The 24544-nt window shown below is 47.7% G+C and overlaps 11 protein-coding genes across 11 annotated transcripts; 6 read left to right on the forward strand and 5 right to left on the reverse strand.

Moving 5' to 3' along the window:
• Nucleotides 1-36: 36 nt before the first annotated feature.
• On the reverse strand, nucleotides 37-6043 carry BT62DRAFT_982607 (uncharacterized protein; the record flags this gene model as incomplete). The annotated part of the gene is made up of 25 exons (XM_043189700.1): nucleotides 37-175; nucleotides 233-407; nucleotides 459-479; nucleotides 541-585; nucleotides 640-728; nucleotides 792-875; nucleotides 941-971; nucleotides 1029-1181; nucleotides 1241-1443; nucleotides 1499-1808; nucleotides 1863-1974; nucleotides 2029-2206; nucleotides 2255-2514; nucleotides 2569-2699; nucleotides 2760-3234; nucleotides 3288-3338; nucleotides 3390-3464; nucleotides 3520-3663; nucleotides 3715-3805; nucleotides 3853-3960; nucleotides 4006-4098; nucleotides 4152-4585; nucleotides 4635-4756; nucleotides 4810-5203; nucleotides 5231-6043. 25 exons carry the CDS (start codon nucleotides 6041-6043, stop codon nucleotides 37-39), a joined length of 4731 nt encoding a protein of 1576 aa, XP_043035566.1.
• Nucleotides 6044-6067: 24 nt separating this feature from the next.
• BT62DRAFT_1041314 (MFS general substrate transporter) lies at nucleotides 6068-8364 on the reverse strand (the record flags this gene model as incomplete). The annotated part of the gene is made up of 14 exons (XM_043178429.1): nucleotides 6068-6343; nucleotides 6394-6501; nucleotides 6553-6644; nucleotides 6704-6806; nucleotides 6856-6913; nucleotides 6970-7018; nucleotides 7072-7477; nucleotides 7530-7609; nucleotides 7664-7696; nucleotides 7749-7864; nucleotides 7920-8056; nucleotides 8116-8131; nucleotides 8182-8236; nucleotides 8289-8364. 14 exons carry the CDS (start codon nucleotides 8362-8364, stop codon nucleotides 6212-6214), a joined length of 1461 nt encoding a protein of 486 aa, XP_043035567.1. The 3' UTR covers nucleotides 6068-6211.
• Nucleotides 8365-8513: 149 nt separating this feature from the next.
• Nucleotides 8514-9818, reverse strand: BT62DRAFT_454678 (uncharacterized protein). The gene is made up of 3 exons (XM_043180960.1): nucleotides 9705-9818; nucleotides 8941-9647; nucleotides 8514-8885 (listed from the first exon to the last, which is right to left on the reverse strand). Exons 2-3 carry the CDS (start codon nucleotides 9632-9634, stop codon nucleotides 8704-8706), a joined length of 876 nt encoding a protein of 291 aa, XP_043035568.1. The 5' UTR covers nucleotides 9635-9647; nucleotides 9705-9818; the 3' UTR covers nucleotides 8514-8703.
• A 112-nt stretch (nucleotides 9819-9930) lies between these two features.
• BT62DRAFT_982609 (Prefoldin subunit 3) lies at nucleotides 9931-10816 on the forward strand (the record flags this gene model as incomplete). The annotated part of the gene is made up of 5 exons (XM_043189701.1): nucleotides 9931-10005; nucleotides 10057-10133; nucleotides 10192-10303; nucleotides 10358-10522; nucleotides 10574-10816. The coding sequence occupies 5 exons, from the start codon at nucleotides 9931-9933 to the stop codon at nucleotides 10814-10816; spliced, it is 672 nt and encodes a 223-aa protein (XP_043035569.1).
• Nucleotides 10817-10995: 179 nt separating this feature from the next.
• BT62DRAFT_455509 (uncharacterized protein) lies at nucleotides 10996-13312 on the reverse strand. The gene is made up of 6 exons (XM_043180962.1): nucleotides 12782-13312; nucleotides 12683-12724; nucleotides 12576-12630; nucleotides 11957-12528; nucleotides 11482-11900; nucleotides 10996-11424 (listed from the first exon to the last, which is right to left on the reverse strand). The coding sequence occupies exons 1-6, from the start codon at nucleotides 13047-13049 to the stop codon at nucleotides 11176-11178; spliced, it is 1605 nt and encodes a 534-aa protein (XP_043035570.1). The 5' UTR covers nucleotides 13050-13312; the 3' UTR covers nucleotides 10996-11175.
• A 464-nt stretch (nucleotides 13313-13776) lies between these two features.
• BT62DRAFT_922889 (uncharacterized protein) lies at nucleotides 13777-14354 on the reverse strand (the record flags this gene model as incomplete). Its single annotated transcript, XM_043184441.1, has 2 exons — nucleotides 13777-14238; nucleotides 14292-14354. 2 exons carry the CDS (start codon nucleotides 14352-14354, stop codon nucleotides 13777-13779), a joined length of 525 nt encoding a protein of 174 aa, XP_043035571.1.
• Nucleotides 14355-15284: 930 nt separating this feature from the next.
• Nucleotides 15285-16553, forward strand: BT62DRAFT_922890 (uncharacterized protein; the record flags this gene model as incomplete). The annotated part of the gene is made up of 6 exons (XM_043184442.1): nucleotides 15285-15389; nucleotides 15449-15515; nucleotides 15567-15705; nucleotides 15760-15801; nucleotides 15863-16304; nucleotides 16353-16553. 6 exons carry the CDS (start codon nucleotides 15285-15287, stop codon nucleotides 16551-16553), a joined length of 996 nt encoding a protein of 331 aa, XP_043035572.1.
• A 792-nt stretch (nucleotides 16554-17345) lies between these two features.
• Nucleotides 17346-18335, forward strand: BT62DRAFT_1079604 (uncharacterized protein; the record flags this gene model as incomplete). Its single annotated transcript, XM_043179507.1, has 6 exons — nucleotides 17346-17449; nucleotides 17516-17617; nucleotides 17657-17711; nucleotides 17781-17847; nucleotides 17899-18026; nucleotides 18081-18335. 5 exons carry the CDS (start codon nucleotides 17346-17348, stop codon nucleotides 17970-17972), a joined length of 402 nt encoding a protein of 133 aa, XP_043035573.1. The 3' UTR covers nucleotides 17973-18026; nucleotides 18081-18335.
• Nucleotides 18195-19368, forward strand: BT62DRAFT_454811 (uncharacterized protein). The gene is made up of 7 exons (XM_043180961.1): nucleotides 18195-18217; nucleotides 18270-18363; nucleotides 18415-18447; nucleotides 18500-18579; nucleotides 18631-19009; nucleotides 19055-19211; nucleotides 19270-19368. The coding sequence occupies exons 2-6, from the start codon at nucleotides 18351-18353 to the stop codon at nucleotides 19150-19152; spliced, it is 603 nt and encodes a 200-aa protein (XP_043035574.1). The 5' UTR covers nucleotides 18195-18217; nucleotides 18270-18350; the 3' UTR covers nucleotides 19153-19211; nucleotides 19270-19368.
• An 807-nt stretch (nucleotides 19369-20175) lies between these two features.
• Nucleotides 20176-22281, forward strand: BT62DRAFT_974094 (Creatinase/aminopeptidase). Its single transcript, XM_043189146.1, has 8 exons — nucleotides 20176-20214; nucleotides 20264-20282; nucleotides 20331-20398; nucleotides 20455-20529; nucleotides 20575-21182; nucleotides 21240-21540; nucleotides 21588-21983; nucleotides 22040-22281. The coding sequence occupies exons 2-8, from the start codon at nucleotides 20270-20272 to the stop codon at nucleotides 22250-22252; spliced, it is 1674 nt and encodes a 557-aa protein (XP_043035575.1). The 5' UTR covers nucleotides 20176-20214; nucleotides 20264-20269; the 3' UTR covers nucleotides 22253-22281.
• Nucleotides 22282-22702: 421 nt separating this feature from the next.
• Nucleotides 22703-24118, forward strand: BT62DRAFT_922893 (uncharacterized protein; the record flags this gene model as incomplete). Its single annotated transcript, XM_043184443.1, has 1 exon — nucleotides 22703-24118. The coding sequence occupies one exon, from the start codon at nucleotides 22703-22705 to the stop codon at nucleotides 24116-24118; it is 1416 nt and encodes a 471-aa protein (XP_043035576.1).
• Nucleotides 24119-24544: the final 426 nt, after the last annotated feature.

Consider the following 24544-nt stretch of genomic DNA (forward strand, 5'->3'; position numbering starts at 1 on the left):
ATTATCGTCCACGTAGATTCTACATCTGATACGACCTCACCTCAGCCTAGAAGGACCTGCAACAGCATTCACCTGTCCAGCACCATCCTCCATACGCACGTCCTCGTTAGGAGGCAGTAAATATTCGACATCTTCATACATATGTGGGAAAAGAATCGCCAGCATATCATCGATCCTAAAAATATACTTATAAGCACCAACAAATCATTTCGAGACGGGAGACGGGCCATACTTAGATATAAAATCTCCTTTCAGGGCGTGCTTCTTCTTTGAAGGAGAGTCAATGTCTTTATCGCCACCAGCGACGTCAAAAGTAGTGGCGTTCAGGGTACCGGCCGAATTCCCTTTGGTATAAAGTGATAGCCCTCGACGAGCAGCCAAATCAAGGATGTTCCTCTCGACAGTATCTAAAAGGCGAAAGATATTAAAACAGAACATGGAAATGCAACTAAATTTACCTTCAGCGTAGTAACAGTAGACTTCCAGAGTCATCAACACATAAACACGTGCCCATAACTCAATCAGAGCGCATGAGCGTACCTTCCGTAGGTCGGGTCTGTCCTAAACGATCAATTCGGGCGATTGCTATTAAAATATTGTCAATCGGCAGCGTTACTTTAATATTCTCATCGAACTTACCTTGAACTTCGAAGCCGTGGTGTACAACGCTTTCCAACAAGAAGACTCTTGACGCACAAGTAATATTCAATCCGGCGTTTTCTCGCTCACTATATATATAGGTATATGTGTGAATCAAGTTATAAATAATGCCATAGAAGACAGAAACTTACCCGTGTAAGAGCAAAACACGAATATCAGGATCGGACTTGAACCTCTTTGATGCACCATTACCCTTCGTCCGCCCCTGGTCAATTCTCAGACATTGGATAGCTAACAGGTAAAGTGTAAGCTCCTGTAGAGACGAATACAGCTTTAGGACTTGCCGTTGTCTGTAAGAGCACGTTGCAATACTGACAATAGAGAAGATCGTCAGCATTACATTAAGCAATATGAACAATCAAACTAACTGTGTAATGAATCTTCCCACGCAGAAAAGACAATAGATTTGGATCCAGGGTCATTCTCTTGCAAGTACAAGAGATGTCGGACGAGAGTTTGGATCTTCCTACCATAGTCGCCAAAGCATTCCATGTGTTCGATAGAGTCGAATAGCTCTGGATCTACGCACCGCCATTGCGACGGTATGAGAAATGTATGAAATTGCAAATCAGATACGTACCAATCATGTTGTACTCAATTTTTCGACGAGAATGGGGAACCACCTCGCCGTTAACAATTCGGCCTAGCGCAGGATTCTCAGGTCCGCTTACTGCAAACTTTTGCATGTTCTTCGGGTCGACGGGTACTCTGCATACTGGACACGCCTTGCCTTCTCTACGCTGTAACCAGGCTTTCATACAGCCTTCGCAGAATACATGTGCACTAGATAGAAGCAAATGTTAGCATCCGCCCGTAGACAAAAGATGAATCAAGATACCAAACAGTGATAAAGCCACGCTCGAATTCACATCCACAGAGAACACACTCGTCGTCTATATCCTTAGCTTCGTCTCTGTCCTTGGCAAGGTTATCAAGATACCGCTGACGTGCTCGACTTGTCTTTAGCCTGTCTTCCAATCTCGCCCTTTCGGCTTCACACTCTTGGATAGCTTCGCCGACGGTCTTCTCCCATGTAACCTGGGTTACAGAATCAGAGATTTCCTGCAGTTGACGGAAATACAGGATTCTTTGATTGAAAGCTTTTCGGAACAAGGCGAGATCAGTATCGAGCTTGTCAAGATTCGCACCTTTGATAAGCGTTGAGAACATGTACAAGAAGAGTTTGACAGCATATCAAATACCTTGTTCTGTGATGAGTCGGCGAACGTCAGCAATGGCATGTTTTAACAGTGTCTTCTCCGGATCCGAATCGCGATTGATCCTAGACATAGCCGCGGTAAGGTCTACCAAGATCTGTTCATCGAAAGTGTGAATCCTAGGGTCTATATAATGCTCATACAAACGCACCGATTTTACTGACCGAGCGTCAAGTTCCTGTAGCAACTTTTTGCGCTGTTCAGTCAGATCCCGGTGCAGCACTTCGTGCTCGGGCTGCAATTCAATATCGCTCAACATTCCTGAAGCATTATCAGCTGTCTCAGCGGTAGCTTTGACCGCCGTTCTCGTCTGACGATATTTTGTCTCTCTGTAGGTATTGGTTAGAATAAGAGCTAAGATGGATCAATTGGCTGACCTTGCGTTATGTACTGCCAGTAAAGTTCGTTCATTTACAAGAGCTTCCCGACGATCTGCAAGAAGTGCAGTGTACGCTTGGAGATAGGTCTCTGCCTCTCCTTGATCGTCGAGACTACGCTGATATTCTTCACCGTCTGCTTCATTCTCAGAAGCCGACAACTTCTGCGTAAGTAACTTGTGAAGTTGGGTCCTCCATTCCCACAGTAAGACCGATTGAACGTTGAGAACGCCTTTGATGATTTCATGGAGTTGGTCGACCTGTGATAATTGTTCGGCTGTCGACACCGAGAAAAATCGACTAAGTGTACGTACAGTGTCTCTGGAACGTATTCCCCCTTCCTCTAGGTATGGAAGAGGAATTGTCAAAGTATCTTCGTCGATTCCATGCTTAGTAGCATCCACATCTAACTGGGCCATCCCGCGATTGGCCTCGTCTTCCGTACCTAGATGAAGAGAAAATCTTTTTCTTCCCTATGATGGTAAAATGGGGAAAAGGTACGAACTTTTCAAGAGGTTGCATCGCATCTCCTCACACAGTGTGTATGCAGCTGACTCTTCTGCAGAGAAAGAATCTCCCAGCACGTGGTAGACGTCACCTTGCAAGAATTTGACACGATGCAGAACCATAAGTGACTCGCGAAGACGCTGTTGAAGGGCACGGCGCTTTACTCCATGTTCTTCTCCAGCAGGGGTATCGGGAAGACCGTCGTCATCTGTATCCTCGGATGGAGTCCATGATAGCTCCCGTTCTTTTCCTTTTCGACTAGGTAATTCTGGTTGAGAGGCTCTACGGGCAGCTGCTTCCTTTTTCAAGACGTCGCCCTTCGCATCGTGGTCTTTGATGGCTGATTCTATTTCGTCAATCAACTTGTTTACCTCATTTTCTGCAGTTAGAAGAAGCTCCAAGGCGCGATGATAACGGGTGTGATCACCCTTGTCGTGTTGTTTCAGTTGAGCGAGCATGACAATAGCTTGCGCCTGCATTCCGTGATTAGTACAAGGAAGATGTTGAGCGTGAAATATGAAAAGACCTTAGACTTGAAGTCGTCCATAACATTTCTCCAATTTTGATCTTGCATGGTCTACCAAGAGATGTGTTAGACATGACCAACAATTGAAGGTGAACAACTAACATGCAAAACCTCCTCGATCGTCTTCAAGGCGCCTGGTTTGAATAGTTTGTCGTTCTGTCGCTGAAGCTGTCCGACCTGGGGACAGTATTAGCTCTTGACTCCCCCCTCACCGCTGATTTTGTGAACATACTTGGGGATGGGTGCATATTCCTCGAAGTCGGCGGAGTGAGGACCGTAGAACCGTTCCGTCTGTTTCCCACCCGGCCGACGCTGCCACGCCACGGGCATCAAGACCAAGTTCTTGTAGAATAGCCTCAAGAGTTTGATCATACACCTATCTCATTGTAAGATTGAGATAATTGAAGCAGAAATTGAGCGGGCTTACGTGGCGCTCAATGCGGCCCATCTCAATGCTAACAAGATAGCGAGTTTGTTGTGGTATAGTCAACTCCGCTTCCAAGGTTGACTTCATGGTCCTGGAAATAATAATGAAGAAAAGGACATGGTGTTAGGACAGACATACCTGATCGTATAGTGACGGAAAAATTCAGCAAGCTCTCCAGCATAGGAAGGCTCTATAAGACGATTCCACAGACGTGTAGATCCAACGGCATTATCCACACGAAGAAATCTGATAGCCAGTTAGCCCTCGTTTATATAGTAAGTATAAGCGTACTTGAGAACATGTATCAAATCTTGAACATGGGTACGAGCAGGAGTACCAGATACGGCAAAAGAAGACAGTCGGGGAATATACGAAACCATGTCTCTGTGCAACAATGATGACTGGACAGTTAGAATCTATACAGACAAAATACATACTCGGTTTTCCCCCCTCCAACCATCTGTACTTCGTCCATGACGACTCGTTGCCACTCACACATCACCAAGGGGCTGCGTGGACGCTCAACGTTTGAGTAAACCACATCCTGACGCCTAGGTCGAACAGGTGCCGCCCGAGCAACGTTAAAATCAGTTTTCAAAACGTTGTAAGTGGTTACCACAACGTCGAAAGTGTTCACCCATGTGCACCAATCTACGATGTCATCAGTGGGCTCTAATGCTTGTCCTTTTTTGCTGCGTTTCTTGTTAATTTTGTTTCTCCTAGCGTGTTCCTCGTCAACCTGAGAAGCGTTGATAGGGACAGGAACCTTGGCCCATCCATTGTACTCGAGCACTTTCAGTGTAGGTGCGTGTGTGGCAAGCTCGTCGATCCATTGGGATGCAAGTGCTGGTGGAGTAACGATAAGGGTAGTCTGTACTGGCGTCAAAATAAAATTCAATACAGTCAAAGGTATGCCTCGCCTTGATGGCCTTTACTTCGAGCTTTGCCATAGGGTCCCATCTAACTTGTTGAGCTGGGTTTCGGTCCGGCGGAGCGGGGTTCAATAGAATCAACGAAATGATTTCTAAAGTTTTGCCTAGACCTAAGAAATGATTGTGAAGCGGTGAGATGTGGGTATAACTTTAGAGCGCACACCTGGTTCTTCTGCTAGAATGCCGCCGAATACAGGCCCGGAATCTTTTACAGTCTCGGGAGTGGGAATGACTTGCCCGGTCAAGCGATTAAACTGTAAAGACTCATCCCCTGCTTGAATGGTCTCCCAGAAGGAGTATTCGGATGTATTGGACTTTGAAATGATATCCCCAGAAGGCGTGACAGTCTTGCCTTCCCGCTCTAGAAGCCAGGCAACGCTCCGCCTCTGGAAGGGAAGGAGTGTTGGAAGTAGCTCTTCAGGCTGCACAGCCTTTATCGCACGGTCAGACGGAAGGGCAGGGGCGGGTCCAAGGATCGAATAAAAAAAGGGAATAGACACTACACCCTGGAATGTCGACGGCGGAGGCTTGGGATACGCGAAGCACAAGAGCTGTTTCTGAGCAGATTCGAGGGGTTCAGTTACTTTCCTGGTCGCAACCTTATAACCTCCAAACGGATTAAATATACCTGGGGTGAGTATAAAAACGGTTACGTTCACATGTAGCCGAAAAGGAAGGTCCTTCGGGTCGCAAACACCGGAAGGCAAGACAGTGAGTCTAAGAGAGGCGTCTACAGACGCCCGCCCATATGTCTTCAAGGAATTCGCCAACTCGAGGATGTCAGTCTTGAACGAATGAGGATCAGCATCCTGAGTAGCTCCGACGGTGGGCAACATGAATAGCCATCCCCCTCTATCTTCTTGATATTCCTCAGAGAGACCTATAAGTTTTCCGTGATATTTATCGATGATCACATGGCCCAAATCTAACTCTCGGGGCTCTTGAATGTGCTCTCCAAGGCCTTGCAGGACGTCACGCAGCTCGTCCTCTTCACGAATCCATTCAGCATCATCACTGAAATGATCCTTCAAAAGGTGGGTGGGATAATCGGTCGTATATTGTATTTCAAAGGCATGGCGAAGGATAGGAGTACGTGTGTTTCCCTCTAAAGGTGGCGCGTAGGGGTGAACAGAAGGGTAAGCGACGCCATTCTCCTTGTCAGAACCTGGCTCTAGCTTTCGTCGCTTAGTATTAGGAAACCTGGAGAGTATGTTCGGGGCGACTCGTTTCTTGCCTTTGTCGGAGACTAGGGGAGACGCGTCCGACACTGGCAGCTCTGCAAGGAGCTTCAGGAGACGATTAATATTCAAGGCAGGTCTAAAGGAACCACCACCAATATAGTGTCGACCAGTGGCCCGTAGAAACAGGGAATGGCAGGAAGTCCCCGTATCCCGCATTATTGGAAGGAGGAGGTAAAAAGGAGAGGAGTCATATCGGGGACGCGACGCGTGAATCAGTAGTCGCGTGGCATTATTCTCACGCCACAATGTAATATGGGCTACTGTACTTATCGATTACACACTGTACTAAGAAAATGGGCTACACAAGCGCCAAGACGCCTACCTCTATATGGATGCTTTACCTCTGGGCTCATAAGGCAGAAGCATAGCCAATACCCCCGCGAAGATGATGAGTCCGCCTGCGATGTACACCGGAACGGCGGTCGCAATGTCGGCATATAATGCAATGATTGGAGCCTATTGAGAATATTAACGCGACAGAGAAAGATGAATGAACGAGAACGCACGATGACACCAAAGACGCGAGTAGCCGTAGATACCAAGCCGTTGCCCGTTCCGCGATGTCTAGCCGGGAATATCTCAGCTGAAACTGCGTACAGAACGCCATACATGATCTGAAATGTCCTCAGTTCCTAATCGTGCCCACACATATGTCTGCAACTCACGTTACTGTTGAACACATATCCACAGTTCCACCCGAGCAGAGCATTGGAACTCCGCGCGGTGGTACTCGCGAAAAGAAAGGCACCGGTGAGCCCTGTCTTTCGCGAGGGGTCGTTGAATAATGTAAGAAGCATCAAAAGACAGACCACTCGCCCGATGATATCGCTAAAGTGCCTCGACGGCCAATGTATGGCAGGTCTACAGCCCACCCGGCGAGGAATGCTCCGGGAATGCCAATGACACTGAGTATAAATTGCTATAAAACGGTTAATATTGGTGGAAAGATGAAACAGGAAACAATCTACATTTCTATACGTGATGGAGAGTGAGCCATCTCCATACTCGGCCCCGCGGCTTGTTAGCCTGGAAGTGAGTGCGTTAAGGAAGCATCTTGTGAAAAAAGGGATATCATATCATACAGGTATGGCAGAAAACTGTTATATAGGGTTGATGCGAGTCCGATGATTCCTACCAGCGGTGAAAGTGAGCGTCATCAAGAGGTTACTACGGACACCACATACCCCAGAGTGTGATCAGAAGCGTCGTAGATATCGCCATCTTTCTCGTAATAAACAGAGCTTTTACGTGCTCAAGCCCATAGACTGATGTGCGACTTAAGACGGGCCTCTTGGCTCTCCCTGACTTCTGTTCTGTTGCCTGGTTGAGATGTTCCACGCTCAAACCAGTCGAAGTAGAATTGTACTCCGCGACTTTATGAATGACGGAAACCGCTTCAGCGTCTTTCCCGACGCCTACGAGGAAGCGCGGACTTTCGACGAGAGTGAACAGAAAGAAGCGAAGGCACCACAGCAACAACGTTATCCCTCCGAGTGCGAACAGAAGGTAGCGCCACCCCATATTTTGGGAACGCTCACACGCAGAAGCATCCTCCGGACAAGAATAATTGGCGATAAGCGGCCATGCAAGCTGCCAGTCAGGTCATATGCGAATAACGCCAAACGAAAGGCACAAAACGCACAAGGCTACAAAGTAATTGACCCAGGGACCACCAGACAGACATGACGGTAAGTAGGTATTGATGAGTACCGGGAACGAGATCTGTCATGGGCGGATAAGGCCAGTCGCACAGTAAAATAATTTGGTGTAACTTACCCAGGAATACCGCAGAATCGACAGGCATATTACCTGAGAAAGAATTTAAGAAATCTAGTACCTATTGACGTAAGTCTAAACTCACCCCCTACGCCTACACCGACGACTGCAAGCAGAGACGCAAGAGTGACAAAATTGGGTGATCCTCCCGCTGAGAGTCCGAAAACTCCAGCTATGAGCAAAGTCAGATTGAATGACCACCTGATACTTCAAGTTGGCGTATCGACGGCGGAGATGAAGTTACTGGATGCCGTACCTTCTTCCCCATATATCACAACCCACACTCCAAACAATCGCACCCACCAAGAGACCGATGTTTGCAGCCAAAGTAAGGAAAGGGCCATTAAAGTTGAACTCTGCGGTAACCTGCGTCAAAATTAGACCAGTGATAAGCTATGATAGTCGCTGCGTCAGTCAAGTTTGGTCTGCTAAATGAAAGTATCGCAACTGACAGGCCAGACACTATCCCTACACGGATAGGTCAGAACCTATAACCATATAACAATCAAGAAACTTACGCAAACCAGCCAAAACCAGCGCAGATGAAGAGATGAATTTGATACTTGCCCATACCTGTGATAATCAGTCAGATCGCGAATACCAGAGCACCGCTGTATGCACTGACCAATCTCTTGCATCGCATTGTTCAGGACACGAGCTTTTGCCTGATATATAGGGTCTACAGTTCCATCCTCATACATGTCGTCCAGAGCAATCTTCGCCAAACTGTCAGACGGGGATTCTGCGACATCAACGATTTCCGACTGGTCATCCATTCTCGAGTGCATGAGAGTGTAACTTAGCGTCCGGTGGGTATCTAACACGGAACGTTGACGGTCCTTCTTTTTATAACAATCATGGAACCGGAGTTCGGGTGAAGTTCGAATTGAATGGTGAGTAAAGATGTGTGAAAATTACGTTCAAATCAGATCAGAAGAGCGGAAATAAAAATACAGCGCACCGATCATGACGTCGGCCGACTGGGTAAGTGTATGAGTGGCATCCAAATTATTCCTCCCTCTACCCAGGTAGACTATCAATTAACTGCTTCGACTTCGTAGATACCAAGGCTCAAATACGCCGACTCCTCCACTCCATTTAGATGTCGTGATCAACGGAAAGTCTGAATCAAGCTGCGCTCCGCTTGGAGAGAAAATTCGCACGACTTGGAGGTCGGGTCGTTTGTGGTTATCACGAAGATGGAGACGAAGATGGGCATAGACTGAAAGGGAATATAGTTAGCATTGAAAATGGCCCGACCAACCTATAGGACTGACCTTGCTTCCCAGGCTCAGCCAGTTTCAAAGATTCTATCCATGAGTGATCGCCCAGCTTAAAGGACATACATTTTACTCCATCAGATGACATCATATGGATAGGTAACCACAAGCGAGGGAGAGACACTGGGAACACGTCGTAAAAGGATTCGAGTAACGCGGAAGAATTATGAAGGTCATATTTTTGATGCATATAGAAATATTTAGAAGAGATCAGGTCTTGACTGACCAGACCATCATTCAATAGTATCTGGGCGGCGACACTGCCACGTAGACAAAGGAGATTGCTCATTGATATACACCAAGGCATACCATCAGGTTTACGGAGGTCTGATCCTGTTTCAAATAGCGATGGATCCATTGTAGGAGTGACACAGAACCGAACCTGGCCTGCTGTCGCGGGCAGATCCGAATGGGTCCAATAATAATAAAATCCAGTAGTTGAACTGGGAAAGGGTAGGTTCTTCTTTCTATGGTTGTCCCAAAAATACCGGAGTTGAGGTCCAAATGCAATGTCTGTCTTCCTTCCAGAGATGTCACGGAAGTCAAGCGACGTCAGGGCCTTGGGGTTCAGTGTCTGGATATGTCGTGAAAGTTGGATGCTGCGATAGTGAATAAAGAGGGGGGATTTCGGTGTACGATGGTGAGGCACGGGTCGGTGAAGAAGACGGCATGCGATTGTCTGCTGTGCCATGGGAGACCGAATTCTATGACCCTGGTTTCTAGTTCTCATCCAATTACATTCAAACGAATGTCACACTTACTAAGAATTCGGCGAAGGGAAACACTGGTATCAAAATTCTAATCCCAGTGTTGGTGCTCCTAGGTGTATCGCCGTTTCGTCACGAAAGAATTGCGACAAGGTTGGAGAGAAAATTGGCGCCTTTTGATGACATAATGCTGTGCTGAAAGATTATTCCTCTTTACTGACTAGCTAGAAAGCAGTAACCTTTGGTTTACATTCACTGAAATCCGTTACCCGTTATTTTCATGGCATCAGGCAAGTTGCAAGCTGTTGTGTCAGAGGAAAGGAACCCGCGGGGAATACCAAAAGCGCCATTTATCGTTCGTGCCAAATCTGTTTTCACTTTTAGCCCTCTCTCAGGTATTTTGCAGGCAGATGTCCAGGAATATGCTGGAGGATCGGATGGGGATATCGAGGGCCCGCTCAAAGCTTTCCAAGATGCCATGGCGTGCGCTCGCTATTATTCCTGTTGGTTGAGACTTGGTCACTGATGAGACGCGTTACAGAAAGTACCGGTACATGGACGACAACTTGGCACAGCGACGGAAAGGATTAGAAGAGAAAATTCCTGATTATAAGAAGACATTGGATATGGTGGAATATCTGCAGGAGAGACGCGTACGGGACCCCGTTTACCTTTACCTTTCCTGGACTAATCATTATCGAACACAGGAGGGAAAGGGCAAGGCATCGCAAGCTGACGATATCGATGATGACCTGGACAATGAGGATGATGATTCGTCCTCAAAACCAATACGAACCACCTTCGAGCTAAACGAGACGCTGTATGCCGAAGCAGAACTGGAGGAGACGGATACAGTCTACCTCTGGCTCGGGGTGCATTTCACTGATGCCATCTCATAGAAATCTTTGCTGAGCTGTCTCTAGGCTAATGTTATGCTGTCGTACAAGATACCAGAAGCCGTCGCTTTACTAAAATCCAAACTCGAGGCAGCCGAGACGAGTCTTCAAAATACTATCGAAGACTTGGAATTTATTCGAGAGCAACTGACGATAATGGAAGTGAACACCGCTCGTGTATATAACTGGGATGTGAAGCGGCGGCGAGAGCGAAGAGAGAAGGAAGTCCGAGCAGGATCGAGTGGTACAAATGCAGGCGACAGTGGTTAGGTGACTTCTGAATGCGATTTCTTTGCTGATCATTCACCTTTCCTTTCAGTGATCTAAATATTCTATCTTGTTACCACTCGGAGGCGTCAGTGGTCCCTCCACTAACGCTATCACATCTTCTTTCATACGGTCGCTCTTCTACGAAGCCCAGAACGGCAACATGAAGTGCCCTAATGACTTGACGTGAAAAGGCGGCGTAACTCAAAACCTCGACTAGCTTTTGCATATCTCATTGATCTTGCAACTTGTTGTCGATATCTGAATCTATAACAAATCTGGACCCTATTTGAGAGTATATGGGCAACGCAGCCGTCTAAGTTTCCTTTCTTCCTCAATAGATCTATCGGCCTTGTAAATTGTTATGTCAAGTCCTCGACTTTCAATGAATTGACAGTCTCTCTCAAGATTTCGATCAAATCTAGTCGCATACGCTTCAACGCTTTCAGGCTGACACCATACGCTGGAGGAATCCAAGGCAGAACATGACCATGGAAATATCGGGGATCGGTAGTTTCCTTGGTCTTCCGGGCCTGCAAACTCCATAGCTTATTACAGCACCAGCACATCTTGCGGCTCAGGCCGATGCAGTTATCAAGCTGCGAAAGTAGCTACGCGAAGGAAGCCCTGATTAGGATATGGCATTCAATGGTGACCATAGTACGGACCTGAGCGGCGTCATCGCTAAAATGATGTTGAGCCTGTAATCGATCCACCTGTTCCTGAGTCGTAGTGGCGAGCTGAAGGCAAATGAGCGCAGCCTCTGGGTGGACGGACCCAGTGACTTTCTGGGCCTGCAGCCACCTTCTCCGTCGCCTATACCACCTCTCCGTGATATCCACAAGAATGAACAACCGGAGTGCACGGTCTAAAGAAACATCATGCATCTCCAATGTCGAGTCATCCGTCGTGAGGTAGTATACCTCCAGCTTGGGATCAGGGAGCCGACGGGTGTACCAGTCATGGATCATGTAGAGCACCAAAGCAGATCCTCGGTAGCTGCAGATCTGATTGAGGTAGTTCATGACGAGGGTATGTAGACACAGGGGAATGGGGTAAGACTGATGTGCTGCTATGTCGTTCATGTCTGTGATGGAAGTGTAAGCTAGTTGGAAGAGAGATCTGAAGAATTCAAGGGCGCACCGATAGATTGTGTATAGGTATAACACGACGCCAAGGCGGGGGCCATTGACGACGCGGCGAAAACAGGTATAAAGTTGGTCGCAGAGAACACCTCACTGATTATAGACATTATAGATATGCAGCTCATCCCTGTACTCGTTTGCTCGTCGCATGACTGGTTGCAGTCCTTGAGCCTCTTCACAGTGATACACAGAATCTTGCCCATCATGTTGATCCACTTAGGCAAGTTCGCGTTTGTCACGATCACTCTGCCGGTGTCCCTCACACGGACCCCAGGGATCGTCTTCTCTATCCTTTCTGCTTGGGCCTCTCCAATATCTCTGATGATACCTCCCTCTGGGAGCAGAAGCCGGTCTATCGGATGGTCCGCCTGCCATTTCTTGAAAATCCCGCGGAAGCCTTTACGGTCCCGCGGGAATATGGCATCAGAAGCTAGAATTATTTGGAGGAATTCGTTTGGGTGGTGCTTGAGGGTACGTTCGAGGAGGGGATATGCGGATTCGAGCTTTGATTCAAGAAGTGGCGATAAGAAACGGTTGATTGATAGTGGCTCAAAATGAGGTACTGGATTTCTGTGGAAAAGTGAGAGACGGATGAAGCAAGGCTCTAGACAACATACTGTTGAGGCACCGCATCCTCCTTGTTCACGTCCATCGCCTCAACGAGAGTGCTCTCTACGGCGAAAGCGTCAAATGAGCACAGGCTGCCATCTGAGAAGATGCTCACCACTGGACGCATCTGATTGTGTAGCCGCCGACTCATCAATTACTGTATCCCCAACACATTAGGATCGTAATAGGAGGTGTTGAGCCAAAGCACAAATACCTGGTTTAGAGACTGACACCACCAACCTAATCCTCTGATCTGCGGTGACGGAGCCAGTGACTGCAACTGACCGATCCACAGTACTAGAAACGTCCGCCAGAGCGGTGTAGAACATCCTGCGCTGGTCTGTATCGGTCAGTCTGGGCCGTGGCCTGTAGTCGAATTCGGGAGAAGTGTATCTCCAGTGCTCGAGAGCGGCGAGGAGTGAGGATAGACAAGTAATGTCGCGCCTGACGACGAAGTACGAGTCGATCTCATTCTCGGACATGGTAGTTGGTGAGTGAAGAACAAGCCAGAAGAAGAAGATGGTGGCTGAAAAAGGAGGCCCAAGCTTGTGCCACTAACGCGACGGTCATGTGCCGACCTGCGAATCAAACTTTCGTTGTTGTTCTATCGTGAACCAAGAACAAGGGAACAAACTTGGACGCTCGAATCGCTGCATTAGAGAATTGACAAAGCAAATTGTGAGCGGGCCGAACGTAGGAATAAATGGAGGATCTGCTGATATGTGTGGAAATGAATGAAAATAGACCTTGGAAAATAGAACCTGAAACAAGTCGTGAGACCAAACATTATATTAGTCTGGTCTGGGTGATAATACCGTATTGAGAGAATGCACCTGCTTGTTATCCACCAGTGAGATACTGCAAAGAAAGTCAACGTAGTTTACTCGCGAAGCCTTGACGAACGGATTAGTGCGGATATAATTTACGAACCACAATTTACGTCGGCCTAATAGGAAGTGTAGACCATTAGATCACCGTTACCAAGCCCGAATTTCCTGTTCAATTCCACTCAACTCGCATTTCGTAGGAGTAAGGGCCACACGAGATAACTGTGCCAGATTGTCCGTGTAGTGAGAACGATGGATTCCAAAGATAAACATGTCAAATATGCGAGGGTAGAACATATAATACTGGACAAGCATCAACGCAAAGAAGGGAGAGATGAAATTTTGAAAGGTCACTCACCGATAATATACATACGAACAAGTTTTATTGGCCTCCGCCACCTTGCAGCGTGCCGTCGCCACTTGATTGTGTGGAAACGGCCTGTGTCGTCGTTGTCGCATTCTGGACTCCTGAGGACGTAATTGGCGCGCCCTGCTCGATGCCCTGCCCACTTCCACTGGACGAAGCTGACGCCGCCGGTATTCCAGACTGAGAGCTCCCTGATACCACAGCATTATTGTTCTTGTTGCTACTCTTCCCTACAGTCCCACCCACCGCTCCTCCCACCACCGCCCCAATCACCACAATAACCGCGATGACAATGATAATAATCCCCTTGCGCGTGCGCCAGAAGGGTATGCGGCGCAAAGGCGAGCTGGATCCGGCGCTAAGCGGTAGGTGCTCTTTTGAAGTCGGGGGCCCGCTTTGGCTCTCGGGATCTGGTTCAGTGTCGCTGAGTACAGGAGGTGTACGATTAGGTCGTAAAATGTCTGGATTATAGCCTTCCTGTATACAAGTGTCAGAGACGTGTTCTCCCCTCCAAGGAACGGTATGTATACCTGCAGCTGGGCCTTCGTCGCAGCCGGCGCCTCAGCGAGGAGAGCCTGGTCGTACCCGCTCATTCGTGATTAATCCAGACAGGCGCTTCAACCGGGGTCGTCGTCGTCGACGGTGAGAAATCAAGCTTAGGGAACAAGTTTCATGGATATAGCTATACTTAAGCGCCAATTGATTTCAGGGCCAATCTGTCCGTTTGACTGATTTCATTTGATCCGAACCAGTTCGTTCCGCATTTGTCCTTCCTACGCCCATGAAGTCTGGATGAAGGGAATCCTTTTTCTTTTTCAACGATACATCTGCTCGACTTGCAGTTTCCATTTCTTCTTCTCACGCGTTCTGTGCGTTCTGTGTTTCATCTCGTGGCTAGTGTACGTATTCCTGTCACAATCAAACTCGTGTCCGGATCCATTTCTGAATCTCATCGCGGTGCAGACCTAGGGGTCCCCGGAGACATCGCCGAACTGTTCTTGGTCTGCGAACTTTCTAAGGTTGTGCCAACGTTTACCTTTTTCAACTACCGTTCACCCACCCTCTTCAACCCTGTCGCTTCCTTCTCAGGGATAAACAACTAGAATAATCCTCTCTCCCTTCTATAATACTTCTACACGCATGATCCTCGTCGTCAGGCTTGGTTCATGCATTGATAGCGATCGACGTCGACAATTTGTCCATTTGTCAGTTCGAAACACGTTACTGTATGATCCTTGATGCTAATCAGACCAGCACCGAGGAAATATTCCAGCAGTTGAACTTTGCTCATAGCCGATATATGCAGCTCCTACGGTGGACGGATCTCTCTATCGGAGACCAATCCTGAATCATTACCGCGTACATAACGCATGGGAGAACATCAGCGACACAGCCTAAACAAATCTAGGCACGAGCTCATGATACGCTTACAGCATGGCTTCCGTCAAACAAATCTGATTTACTTTATATGCGGAATAGGGACAGTGGCGCTCTCTCACTCTCTCCCCACATTCGAGTCTAACATGTTTTGCGACTTGGTAGTGTTTCTATCTGTTCTCGCGTTGCAGAACTTGAGGGGGGCAAGGGCGCAGAGTGACGCGACCTGTACTGACTCCGCATACTCATGGGTAAGTGGATCGTTATCCTGAATGGTTCCACGGGGAACGACGCCTGATCTTTGATGTAGTCGTTCAATTCCCTAGATCAATCTCCTTGCGACATAGGAAAAGCATTGGGAGGTGTATGTACCACTGGTTCGTTCTGTTCTTCACATCGTCGAGAATCAAAAATCCATTTCTTGACAGACTTCACGATCCAGGCGCTTCCATCGGGGTACCACTATTCGGGTATAAGCGCCGGCTATGCGACTGACTGTGTATGCAATACCGTATACTATTCCCTTCTGAACGTGTGCGCTGCTTGTCAGGGTGGTTCCGTCTCAGTGTGAGTTCTCTTCGCGCCTCCTTGAAGGTCAAGATTTCACCATGCCGTATTTAGCTGGGATGAATGGGACACTAATTGCACAACAACATACCAAACGTGCGTTTGCCTATTTTCGATTTAATCTGAGAGCATAGAGTGACCTCTTCGTTCTTCTCAGGTACCCAGAAAATATACCTGCGGGCACTGCAGTACCGCACTACGCCTACCTCTCCCTGCTATCAAATGGCACGTTCGATTTTTCTAGCGCTATGACCGATAACGGAGCCGAGGCGACCCACGTCGCGTCCTTGAGCTCCTCGGCAACTGGAAGTTCTTCGGCATCTGCCTCTAGCAGCTCTGCCCCTGCAACGAGCCAGGGATCAAGCGGTGGTGGTTCGAGCAGTAATACTGGTGCTATTGTTGGAGGGGTTGTTGGGGGTGTTGTGGGCCTTGCGATACTCGTTGGCCTTACCTTCTTCTTTGTGCGCCGTCATCAGCGGTCTGCTGCCGCCGCGACTACTCGTCCAACTGGGGGTGATATCCCCCCTCCCGCGTCTGCTTTCGTGGATCAGAACCTTACGGGGACGACATATGCGCCTGCAACGTATAATAAAGTTTATGTGAGTCAAACGTTATTGAAGTTTTACTATCGAGCTGAAACTGTATAGGATCCCAATGACCCATCCACTTTTCCTACTGCCCAAAACGGCATATCGTATCAGCAGCTGGTCCTGGAAGGATACCCTCAATCCTATGTCCCACATCCGTCATCGTCTCCAGATTCGACTATGATCCCTAATAGGTTCCCAGTACAGCCTAATACCAGTCCACCACCGGCGTCTGCGTATCGCGGTGCACCAGAGGTCTAATTTATGTTGAGGTGTTTGGTGGCGATTTTGATGAACTAACTGTCGTACTTATATATTTCTTTATTTTTCACAAGTTGTGCCGAATTTGGCTTTCGAGTTTCATGGGTCCTGATGAGAGGTAACCCGCTAGGCGTGTAGTGTCTTTCGGTGAACCTATCGAAACACGCAGCTGCTGAACCGTTTTTCTGGTCTTTTACATACTGAGAAGACACGAAAATATCAGGAAGACATCTTGAAGCACGTGCACACCGTGATGATAATCGCGGGCGCGATGTTGACGCTCTTTTCATTACAACCATGGCACTTAGACTTTTTTAAATTTTAACTGGGATAAATCCACGGCCTTTCAGACATCAGCATTCTACATGTGATGTTAGGAATTAGGCGCTTCATTGACACTCAGAGATGGTAGGCGTAGTCTTCAAATTCGTGGGAATCCTAGCCACGCCGCTTTCTTTCGAGTCTTTGAGGGAAGAATATCATTTGAGGGGTAGGTCAGAGTTTTTTTGTTTCGTGTTACAGCTGAATTTTCTCTGCAGCCTGAATCAGCAAACAACAGAATGCGAATCTGTGATACTACAGGTTCACGTTCATGCAAACTTCGGTAGCTATCTAATCGGTCTGAAGCCTCTCCTTTAGGATCTGGACTTCAACGAGAAGCTGGACTACTTCGCCTCATGGGTCGAGCATAATTACGACTAGCATTTAAGCGGTGATTTGACCCTTACACTCACTCTTCGGAATGTGATCGCGTAGCATGCGTGCGATTTGATTGGCCGGTGAGTGTTCCCTATGTTTGCAATAGCTATCGCAACGCCTGCATACCAAACAAAGGCTCATGGTGCGACAGATTCGTTATGGAAAGTAAATGCTGCTTGGGTATATGTTTTTGTGCGGTAAACAACATCAATCGAATCCCGCGGCTCTCAGAAATAGGTTGACCCATCTTAAGTTAAGTGCAGCTTCCGCGTTGATAACGGCAACGTTCGGATGGCTCAACTGAATGGATTGCGTAAGAATGGCCGTCTTTCTGAAGTGGACTATGCCGCGCTTACGTTCTTTGAGTACGGAATTCACCTAAACTCCGATAGCTATGTATAAAGAGAGGGCACGGGGCCTTGTATCGATAACCAGCCCGCAATCAGGGATGGATACGAAGTCGAATATCCAGGTCTCTAATTCCTCACCCACTGATGTCACCAACGTTGCCCTGGATGACATTATGAGAACGAGATCGTGGATGCCGTGTACCAGGCAAAGTCCCGTGTGCTGAACAAGACGATTCAAGAGATTGGTTGGTCGTTTTGTTATAACACCTTTATTTTACAATCTAAAATCGCCGTAGGTATGGGTATGTACCATAAACAACTCTTTGTCTGCGCAGGTTTCGGTTGGTTTGCGTTCGTCGCTAGAGCGTGATGAGCTGCAGATCCTGACCACCTAACCCGAACGTTCAGCGGTAATGTCTAGCCGGTCCGCTGCAGCAGTAGTTCAGGCATTCTAGAACTAACTGACGAAGAATTACAGCTTGCCACTGCTCTCATTCTGACACAGACTATCGCAGAGTTCAACTTTAACGGCCCTTACCTTATTTTGGCTGCCAACGTTGGATTCCTAGTGGGTCCTGCCATATGGAGTGTGGGATGTGATACATGGGGAAGAAAGTATGGTGTTCGAATGTGTCATATTCGTCGTCATACTGACATGGAGCAATGGATGGTCATTCAATCTCACTCTTCTCATCGCCGGGGTATTCGGAATCGCGGCTGGTGGTTCGCCTAATTTTTTTACTCTTGCATGGGCGTCGGCGGTAAGCGCTAGATTTCATGTTGAGGGGTGAGCTCATGGACAAAATCCACAGGCAATCTTCCCGTAGACTCGGCAGTACTCCTAGGTATGAATATACGTCTCCTTGTCCTCCTTCATATTTCAGCGATGATTGACAGATCTCATTCCCGATACTCATCAATATCTTCTTACCCTCTTGAATGTCTGGTGGTCTGTAGGTTCTTTGCTTGGCAGTTTTGTGAGTTATGCATCTTTATCCGTCAGTATCAGCAACTTCTCACATTTTCAGTTTGCATGGCCTCTCATAGCCAACTATTCCTGTCCCGAGAATGCTTCAGTTTGTGAACGTGCGGATAATATGGGGTGGCGCTACCTTTTATTCACGTTGCTGTTTTGGTTTCTCCGTCTTTTCTACTTCGATCTTTTCGAAAGTCCCCGTTTTCTTATAAGCATCGGAAAAGATGCTGAAGCGGTTTCCATCATTCACAAGATTGCTAAATACAACGGAACGACGACCAATCTGAGCGTCGAGCAGCTCACTGAAGCTGCAGAAAAGGTTGCGAATTTAGCCGTCCTCGTAGTCCCCCGGTATGGATTGCAGCATGTAAAAGGTCTCTTCAGCACAACAAAAATGGCTATTTCTACGACGCTTTTAGTTGCGCTCTGGGGTACGTGACCCTTTGTACTCAGGAACGAAAACTCACCGTTTATAGCAATCATCGGACTCGCGTATTTCCTCTATAACAGCTTCTTGCCAAATCTGTATGATTCGCTCCAAGTTCTTTACATATTCCTTTATCTAACTGTATAAGGTTGACAACCCGCGGAGCCGACTTCGGAGATGGGTCGCTTTATATCACGTATAGAAATGTGAATCTTTTTTTCACCACACATCTTTCCCCAACACTGACGCTGGTCATGTTCCAAGCAATTTATCCTTAGTCTTGTTGGCATTGGTGGAGCCCTTGTGGCAGAATGGACTGTCGAGGTATCCCGTATCGGTCGTAAAGGCTCTTTTGCAATTTCGATGGGCGAGTAAACATCTTTTTGATACTTGTTTCTGTTTACTTATTCACCCGCCATGCAAAATAGGGCTCACTGGTATCTTTTTATTGGAAAGTACCACTTCGCGCAGTTCTAATGCATTACTAGGATAGAATTGCGGATATAATTTTAGTCTAAATGTGAGGTTCTTTGGCCCTTGTATGAGTATTAGTCGCTGATGACCTGCTCAGATGATGTGGGGAGTTATATACGCCATTTCGGCGGAGATATTCCCTGCTCAACCGTGGCACTGGCAATGGCTTGGTCAATGTGGCTACTGCTATTTTTGGTGTTCTTGTATGGTGTTCCTATCCTTGAGTTCTCTTCGAGCTGTTCTGAATTTTAATGTAGGCACCCGTCATTGCTCTATACACGAACCTCTCTATATCTGTCCTCGCTGTGTACATATCAGGCACGCTCTTCATTTTCTCGGGATTTTTGGCTTTATTTCTTCCCTACGAGCCTAAGGGTAGACCATCAATATAGAGGTCGGTCACGCTAGAAAAATATACTACTTACGCGTACATGCCACCTTTCTGTCGCAGTACATTGAAGGCAAATAAGTACAATATATTCTTTTCCTTAGATGAATCCTAACCCAGATACCTGTCTACTTCTAACCGCATGACTCGGATGATAGATGGTTGTGTGCATTCTCCTTGTTCTCCGATATCTGGGATGCTGTGAGAGACATAATAAATTTACGCGTCGTTACCTGGTCACCGGTAACTAAAGTTATCGGCATGTCGGCAAGGACGCACCAGCTCCACCGGCAGGCAAATATCCTCCTTGCATTTTCACCACGACGTCCATTCAATCGCTGGATATTGTACGTATCGGTGTATCTGACTATAAGTTGTCGTAACTCTAATTTCTAGATTCAAATGGTCTATCCATGTAAGAAAGGAATTGAGCTTCATTTCTGTATCTAACCTCTAGATACAGCCCGTAAACATGTCCTGAAGACTTTCGAACATCTCATCAAGGTGTTACCAGCCAACGAGCAAGCAAAGGTAGGACAAACTTATCCAGACCTTGTCAGATAAACGATGTGACAGCAAGAATACAGCCACAAATATTACTGCTGGCTGGAGAAGTTACACCCTATCGCAATGACACAGATCGCGAAATAGTCTTTCGTCAGGTAAAGTCTTATTGATCATATAATACAATCCTTACCATTTTTCAGGAATCTAATTTCTTCTATCTTTCTGGCTGCACAATACCGTCGTCGTACCTCCTCGTATCATACCAAGCCGGGACATCTTTGGCGCAGACTCCCTCCATAGATTTGTTCATCCCCAAGATAGAGCTCGCCGACCTTATGTGGTCCGTCCCTCCACCGACTCTGGATGTTGCAAAAGAGACGCATGAAGTCACCAAAGTGGACCATCCAGACACTCTACCAGCCGCCATCAAAACATTGACGAAAGCATTCCCGGACGCCCTCTTCCATACCCTTCCTCGGTCCCCCTTGTTCCCATCCATTCCCGATCAATATACTCAAATTGTTCTGGCTACTGAAGGCGGAGCCGTGACGGATGCATTCCTGCTATCTGCCCTTCACCGAACAAGATTGATCAAAGACGAGGACGAAATTGCCATGATTCGTCACGCGAACCATATAAGTTCAAGGGCGCATGAGACCGTCATGCGGGTTCTTGGCTCTGCCGTGAAAGGAGGTATCCAGCGCGGAGCTGGGGCTGGCATCGATAGGCCGCTTCTCCCGGGGGAATGGTTAATTGAGAAGGAAGCCGAAGCCGAAGCGATATTTGTGGCGTCCTGCAGAAGGGAAGGGTAAGTGCAAGACAAACTTGACAATGTCATTTGCGTTGAATTGAGCATCGTGCGTAGGGCCGTTCATCAAGCATATCTCCCTATCGTAGCTGCGGCGACGCGTGCATCTACACTTCACTACTGCTGCAATGACCGTGAATTCGCTTGGGGCCCAGTTCGGCCGCATGATCATCATAACCATTCCGAGTTCGCACATACTGGCGGTAAAGAATTCGTCCCTCAGGTCCTGCTTATTGACGCCGGGTGTGAATGGAGCTGCTACGCTTCGGACATCACACGGACAATGCCTGTGGGAAACGGCGGAAAGTTTAGCCCTGAGGCGCGAGATATTTATGAACTTGTCCTCGAGATGCAAAAGGTAGATGCTATGGGTTCATCTTGAAAAGAAGCTCATATAATATACAGTCGGCCATGGATATTATAAAGCCTGGTGTGCATTGGGATGCGGTTCAGCTCCTTTGTCACCGTGTCCTCGTCAAGGGTTTCCAAAAACTTGGGATTTTCAAGAGTCCTAATTCTCCCGCATCTGGTTCTTGGAACGCAGAGGAGGCCATATTAGCTTCGGGTGTGAGTAGCGCATTCTTCCCTCACGGCCTTGGCCATAGCTTGGGAATGGAGTACGTATATATATCGTCATCGTCTATTTTTTCCAGGCTCTTACCATATTACAGCGTACATGATGTTCCCAGTGCCAGCAAGCCTGCTGTCAATGACACTATCGGCAAGAAGATTGAATTAGGACACTCGAGTTTCTACGACTACTTGAGGTTGCGCTTGCCACTGGAAGCTGGGATGGTCGTGGTAAGTTTTCATGCACGATTCAGTAGTATTCCACATAACAAATGCACCTCATACAGACTGTGGAGCCCGGCTGCTACTTCTCTCCGCATCTTCTCGCTCCCGTCCGAGAATCGAAGCACATCAATCCTGATGTCCTTAAGAGGTACGAGCCTGTAGGAGGAGTACGAATCGAGGATGTAGTTTTGATTACCGAGGGTGGGTTTGAGAATCTCACCACTGTTAAAAGTGATACAAAGTGGGTAGAAGCGGTCTGTTCAGGTGAGATTTGATGGTTTGAGGTGAACACTGGAAAGACAAGGAACGCAATTTGTACCCTGTACTCTGTACCATAGAACTTTTCGCACTTTCAGCATACATTAAGGGCAGAACATTGTCCCTAGTCTTATTGAGGCTAGGCCTGTGGCGGTAAACGATTTCACACACCCATCCGAGTTAGGCACTGACCAACGTGATACTTCGCTTCTTGGGCCCCACGAAGCAGTTCGTTCTCGGATGCAATATCTACCTACCAATCTTCATATGTTTCTAAGGATCATAAATTGGTGTGCTTCCATCCCTTCTACCGTCACCGTAACGCGTGGGACCCTGTCGACCAGGCAAATTTAATATTGCTCGTGCTCATCCAGCGTGCTGACCACACCCCCAGCAAGCGCAGAAAAACGTGTATTTCATGTGATACCCTTTTGCTACTGTAAATCGATATCCATCTGTGCGCCATCATGACCGTCGCTCACCGCGAATCCACTGGCAATGCCGTCCGCGCGTCAGTATACGATACTATCCTTCAGCTCGGACTCCTCGAGAAGAATAGCATGATGTCGGACTGGATGTTTGAAGGTACCGCTGGTCCATCCACCCAGAATCCCGAGCCGAAGGAGGAAGAGCTGTCGACGGATACAGAGTCGGTATATTCGAGCCCCAGTATGAGAGAGGGTGTTACTACCAGTGCCAGTGAGCCCGTATCTCCTTCCGAATCCCCGTCTCCGAAGAAGTTCTTCAAAGCGATGAGGTTGAAATTTTCGTCCAACAAGAAAGCACCGTCTTCGCAAGACTCCGTGCGGTACGGCAGCCATGCATCCATACACTCCACGATACCATCGTTCAGACGTCGACCGAAACTCGATACCCTTTCTTTGCAGCAGCTATCCGGCTCGCATGATAAGGGTATACACCATGGTGCAGATACTTCGAGGCATGAGGCATCCGGCTGGAGTCCCATGCAAGGGAAGCCAGTTATACGACTCCACGGGAATGATGGGCTAGACAAAGATGGAGATGGACGTTCGTCGTCAACGGAGGATTTGGGTTTGGGATGGGAGTTGGTTCCAGAGACGGCGAAAGCGGCGGCAACGGAGTTGAGTCCAAAAGGCGATGTATCTTCATCAGCTACACATGGCCTACATCATATGGAGCATCATGATAAGCCTGTGGAGCTGGAAGCGAAATCGATCAATGAAAGCGGCGGCGGGAAGAGATTTTACCGTTCATTTTCATTTGTTGGTCCTCGTCGAAGTGCCAGCAGTCCCAAGAAACCCAAACCGTTGCGTAGACCAAAATCGCTACGTCCCGATCCCAGCTCGTCGCAGTCGAGTCCATTTAGACCTCCTCGGTTCTCTCCCACCATCGAGGTTCCTGATGGTGATAATAGTGACAGTGACACGTATAACCTTCCGTTATCCGCATCGAGCGCTGAGGACCCTCCCACACCGGATGCACTGCTTCGTGAATACGCAGCAGGAAGACGTCCGTTGTCATTTTCCTCCCAAATCCAAACAGGAAGGCATCATTCAGATGAAGATCCTTTTTCAGCCGCCCCCTCTGCCTCATCAACGGTGCCAGTAACGCGGCCCCTTTCTTTTAATGGTTCATACTTAGCAGTGCCCGGGGTGACCGCCACCGTGCAGAGATCAGCTTCGGCTATCCACCAGAGAGGCCGCCAGGTTCCTTTCCCAACAAATCCAATCTTCCCTGTCCCGCTCTCTGTTGCTGGTTCGAGTGGTGACCAGAAACTCGGGAGGTCGAGAGATCTCTATAGGCAGGATTTCGATGTTGCAACGGGCGAGAGCATCATTTTAGGCGACGCGAACATAGGTCGTCGTAGATACAGGATACGCCAGCAGGACACGGGATGTTAGACACGTAGTTTGATGAATTGGCTTGCGACTTCTATACATGCGGATTCTATATCATGTTGAGATGGTACTAAAATGAAAAGGGAACGTCCACTCACATATCATAATGTAGCCATTAATGGTGTTTACTCGCACCGCAATAATTACCGATGACACTAGTCACAGACATCAAGGTGTCGCACCGATAAGTTGTTGTAAGTTCCTGTACTTTTGACAGCGCTGCATCAACTACACAACAGAGCTGACGTGGAAAGATTCAGAGTGATGTTGTCAGGGGAACTATGTTCGCACAACAAAATATAAGACCAATACCTGTAATACCATATATTTTGGAGAATTTGATCATCGCCCATTACGCGGTTGTTAAATGGCAAGGCCGACATCCTCGTCGACCGCAACCTCGAGAGCAATTACGAGATCAAATACCAA

The sequence above is a fragment of the Guyanagaster necrorhizus genome (genome assembly GCF_019112545.1).
Source record: "Guyanagaster necrorhizus MCA 3950 unplaced genomic scaffold BT62scaffold_32, whole genome shotgun sequence".
Lineage (NCBI taxonomy): Eukaryota > Fungi > Basidiomycota > Agaricomycetes > Agaricales > Physalacriaceae > Guyanagaster > Guyanagaster necrorhizus.

Excerpts from the sequence above, each read along its gene's own strand:
- BT62DRAFT_454678 (XM_043180960.1), bottom strand. The coding sequence starts at position 9,634 with ATGGCACAGCAGACAATCGCATGCCGTCTTCTTCACCGACCCGTGCCT. Across the intron at positions 8,886-8,940 it reads GGCTGAGCCTGGGAAGCAAG|TCTATGCCCATCTTCGTCTC; the intron begins GTCAGTCCTATA and ends ATTCCCTTTCAG.
- BT62DRAFT_974094 (XM_043189146.1), top strand. Across the intron at positions 21,183-21,239 it reads GCGTCCTGCAGAAGGGAAGG|GGCCGTTCATCAAGCATATC; the intron begins GTAAGTGCAAGA and ends CATCGTGCGTAG. Across the intron at positions 21,984-22,039 it reads TGGAAGCTGGGATGGTCGTG|ACTGTGGAGCCCGGCTGCTA; the intron begins GTAAGTTTTCAT and ends CACCTCATACAG.
- BT62DRAFT_455509 (XM_043180962.1), bottom strand. The coding sequence starts at position 13,049 with ATGTCCGAGAATGAGATCGACTCGTACTTCGTCGTCAGGCGCGACATT. Across the intron at positions 12,529-12,575 it reads GAGGATGCGGTGCCTCAACA|AAATCCAGTACCTCATTTTG; the intron begins GTATGTTGTCTA and ends ACTTTTCCACAG. Across the intron at positions 11,425-11,481 it reads TTAGCGATGACGCCGCTCAG|CTACTTTCGCAGCTTGATAA; the intron begins GTCCGTACTATG and ends TCCTTCGCGTAG.
- BT62DRAFT_454811 (XM_043180961.1), top strand. Across the intron at positions 18,448-18,499 it reads AGACTCGGCAGTACTCCTAG|ATCTCATTCCCGATACTCAT; the intron begins GTATGAATATAC and ends GATGATTGACAG. Across the intron at positions 18,580-18,630 it reads GTTCTTTGCTTGGCAGTTTT|TTTGCATGGCCTCTCATAGC; the intron begins GTGAGTTATGCA and ends TCACATTTTCAG.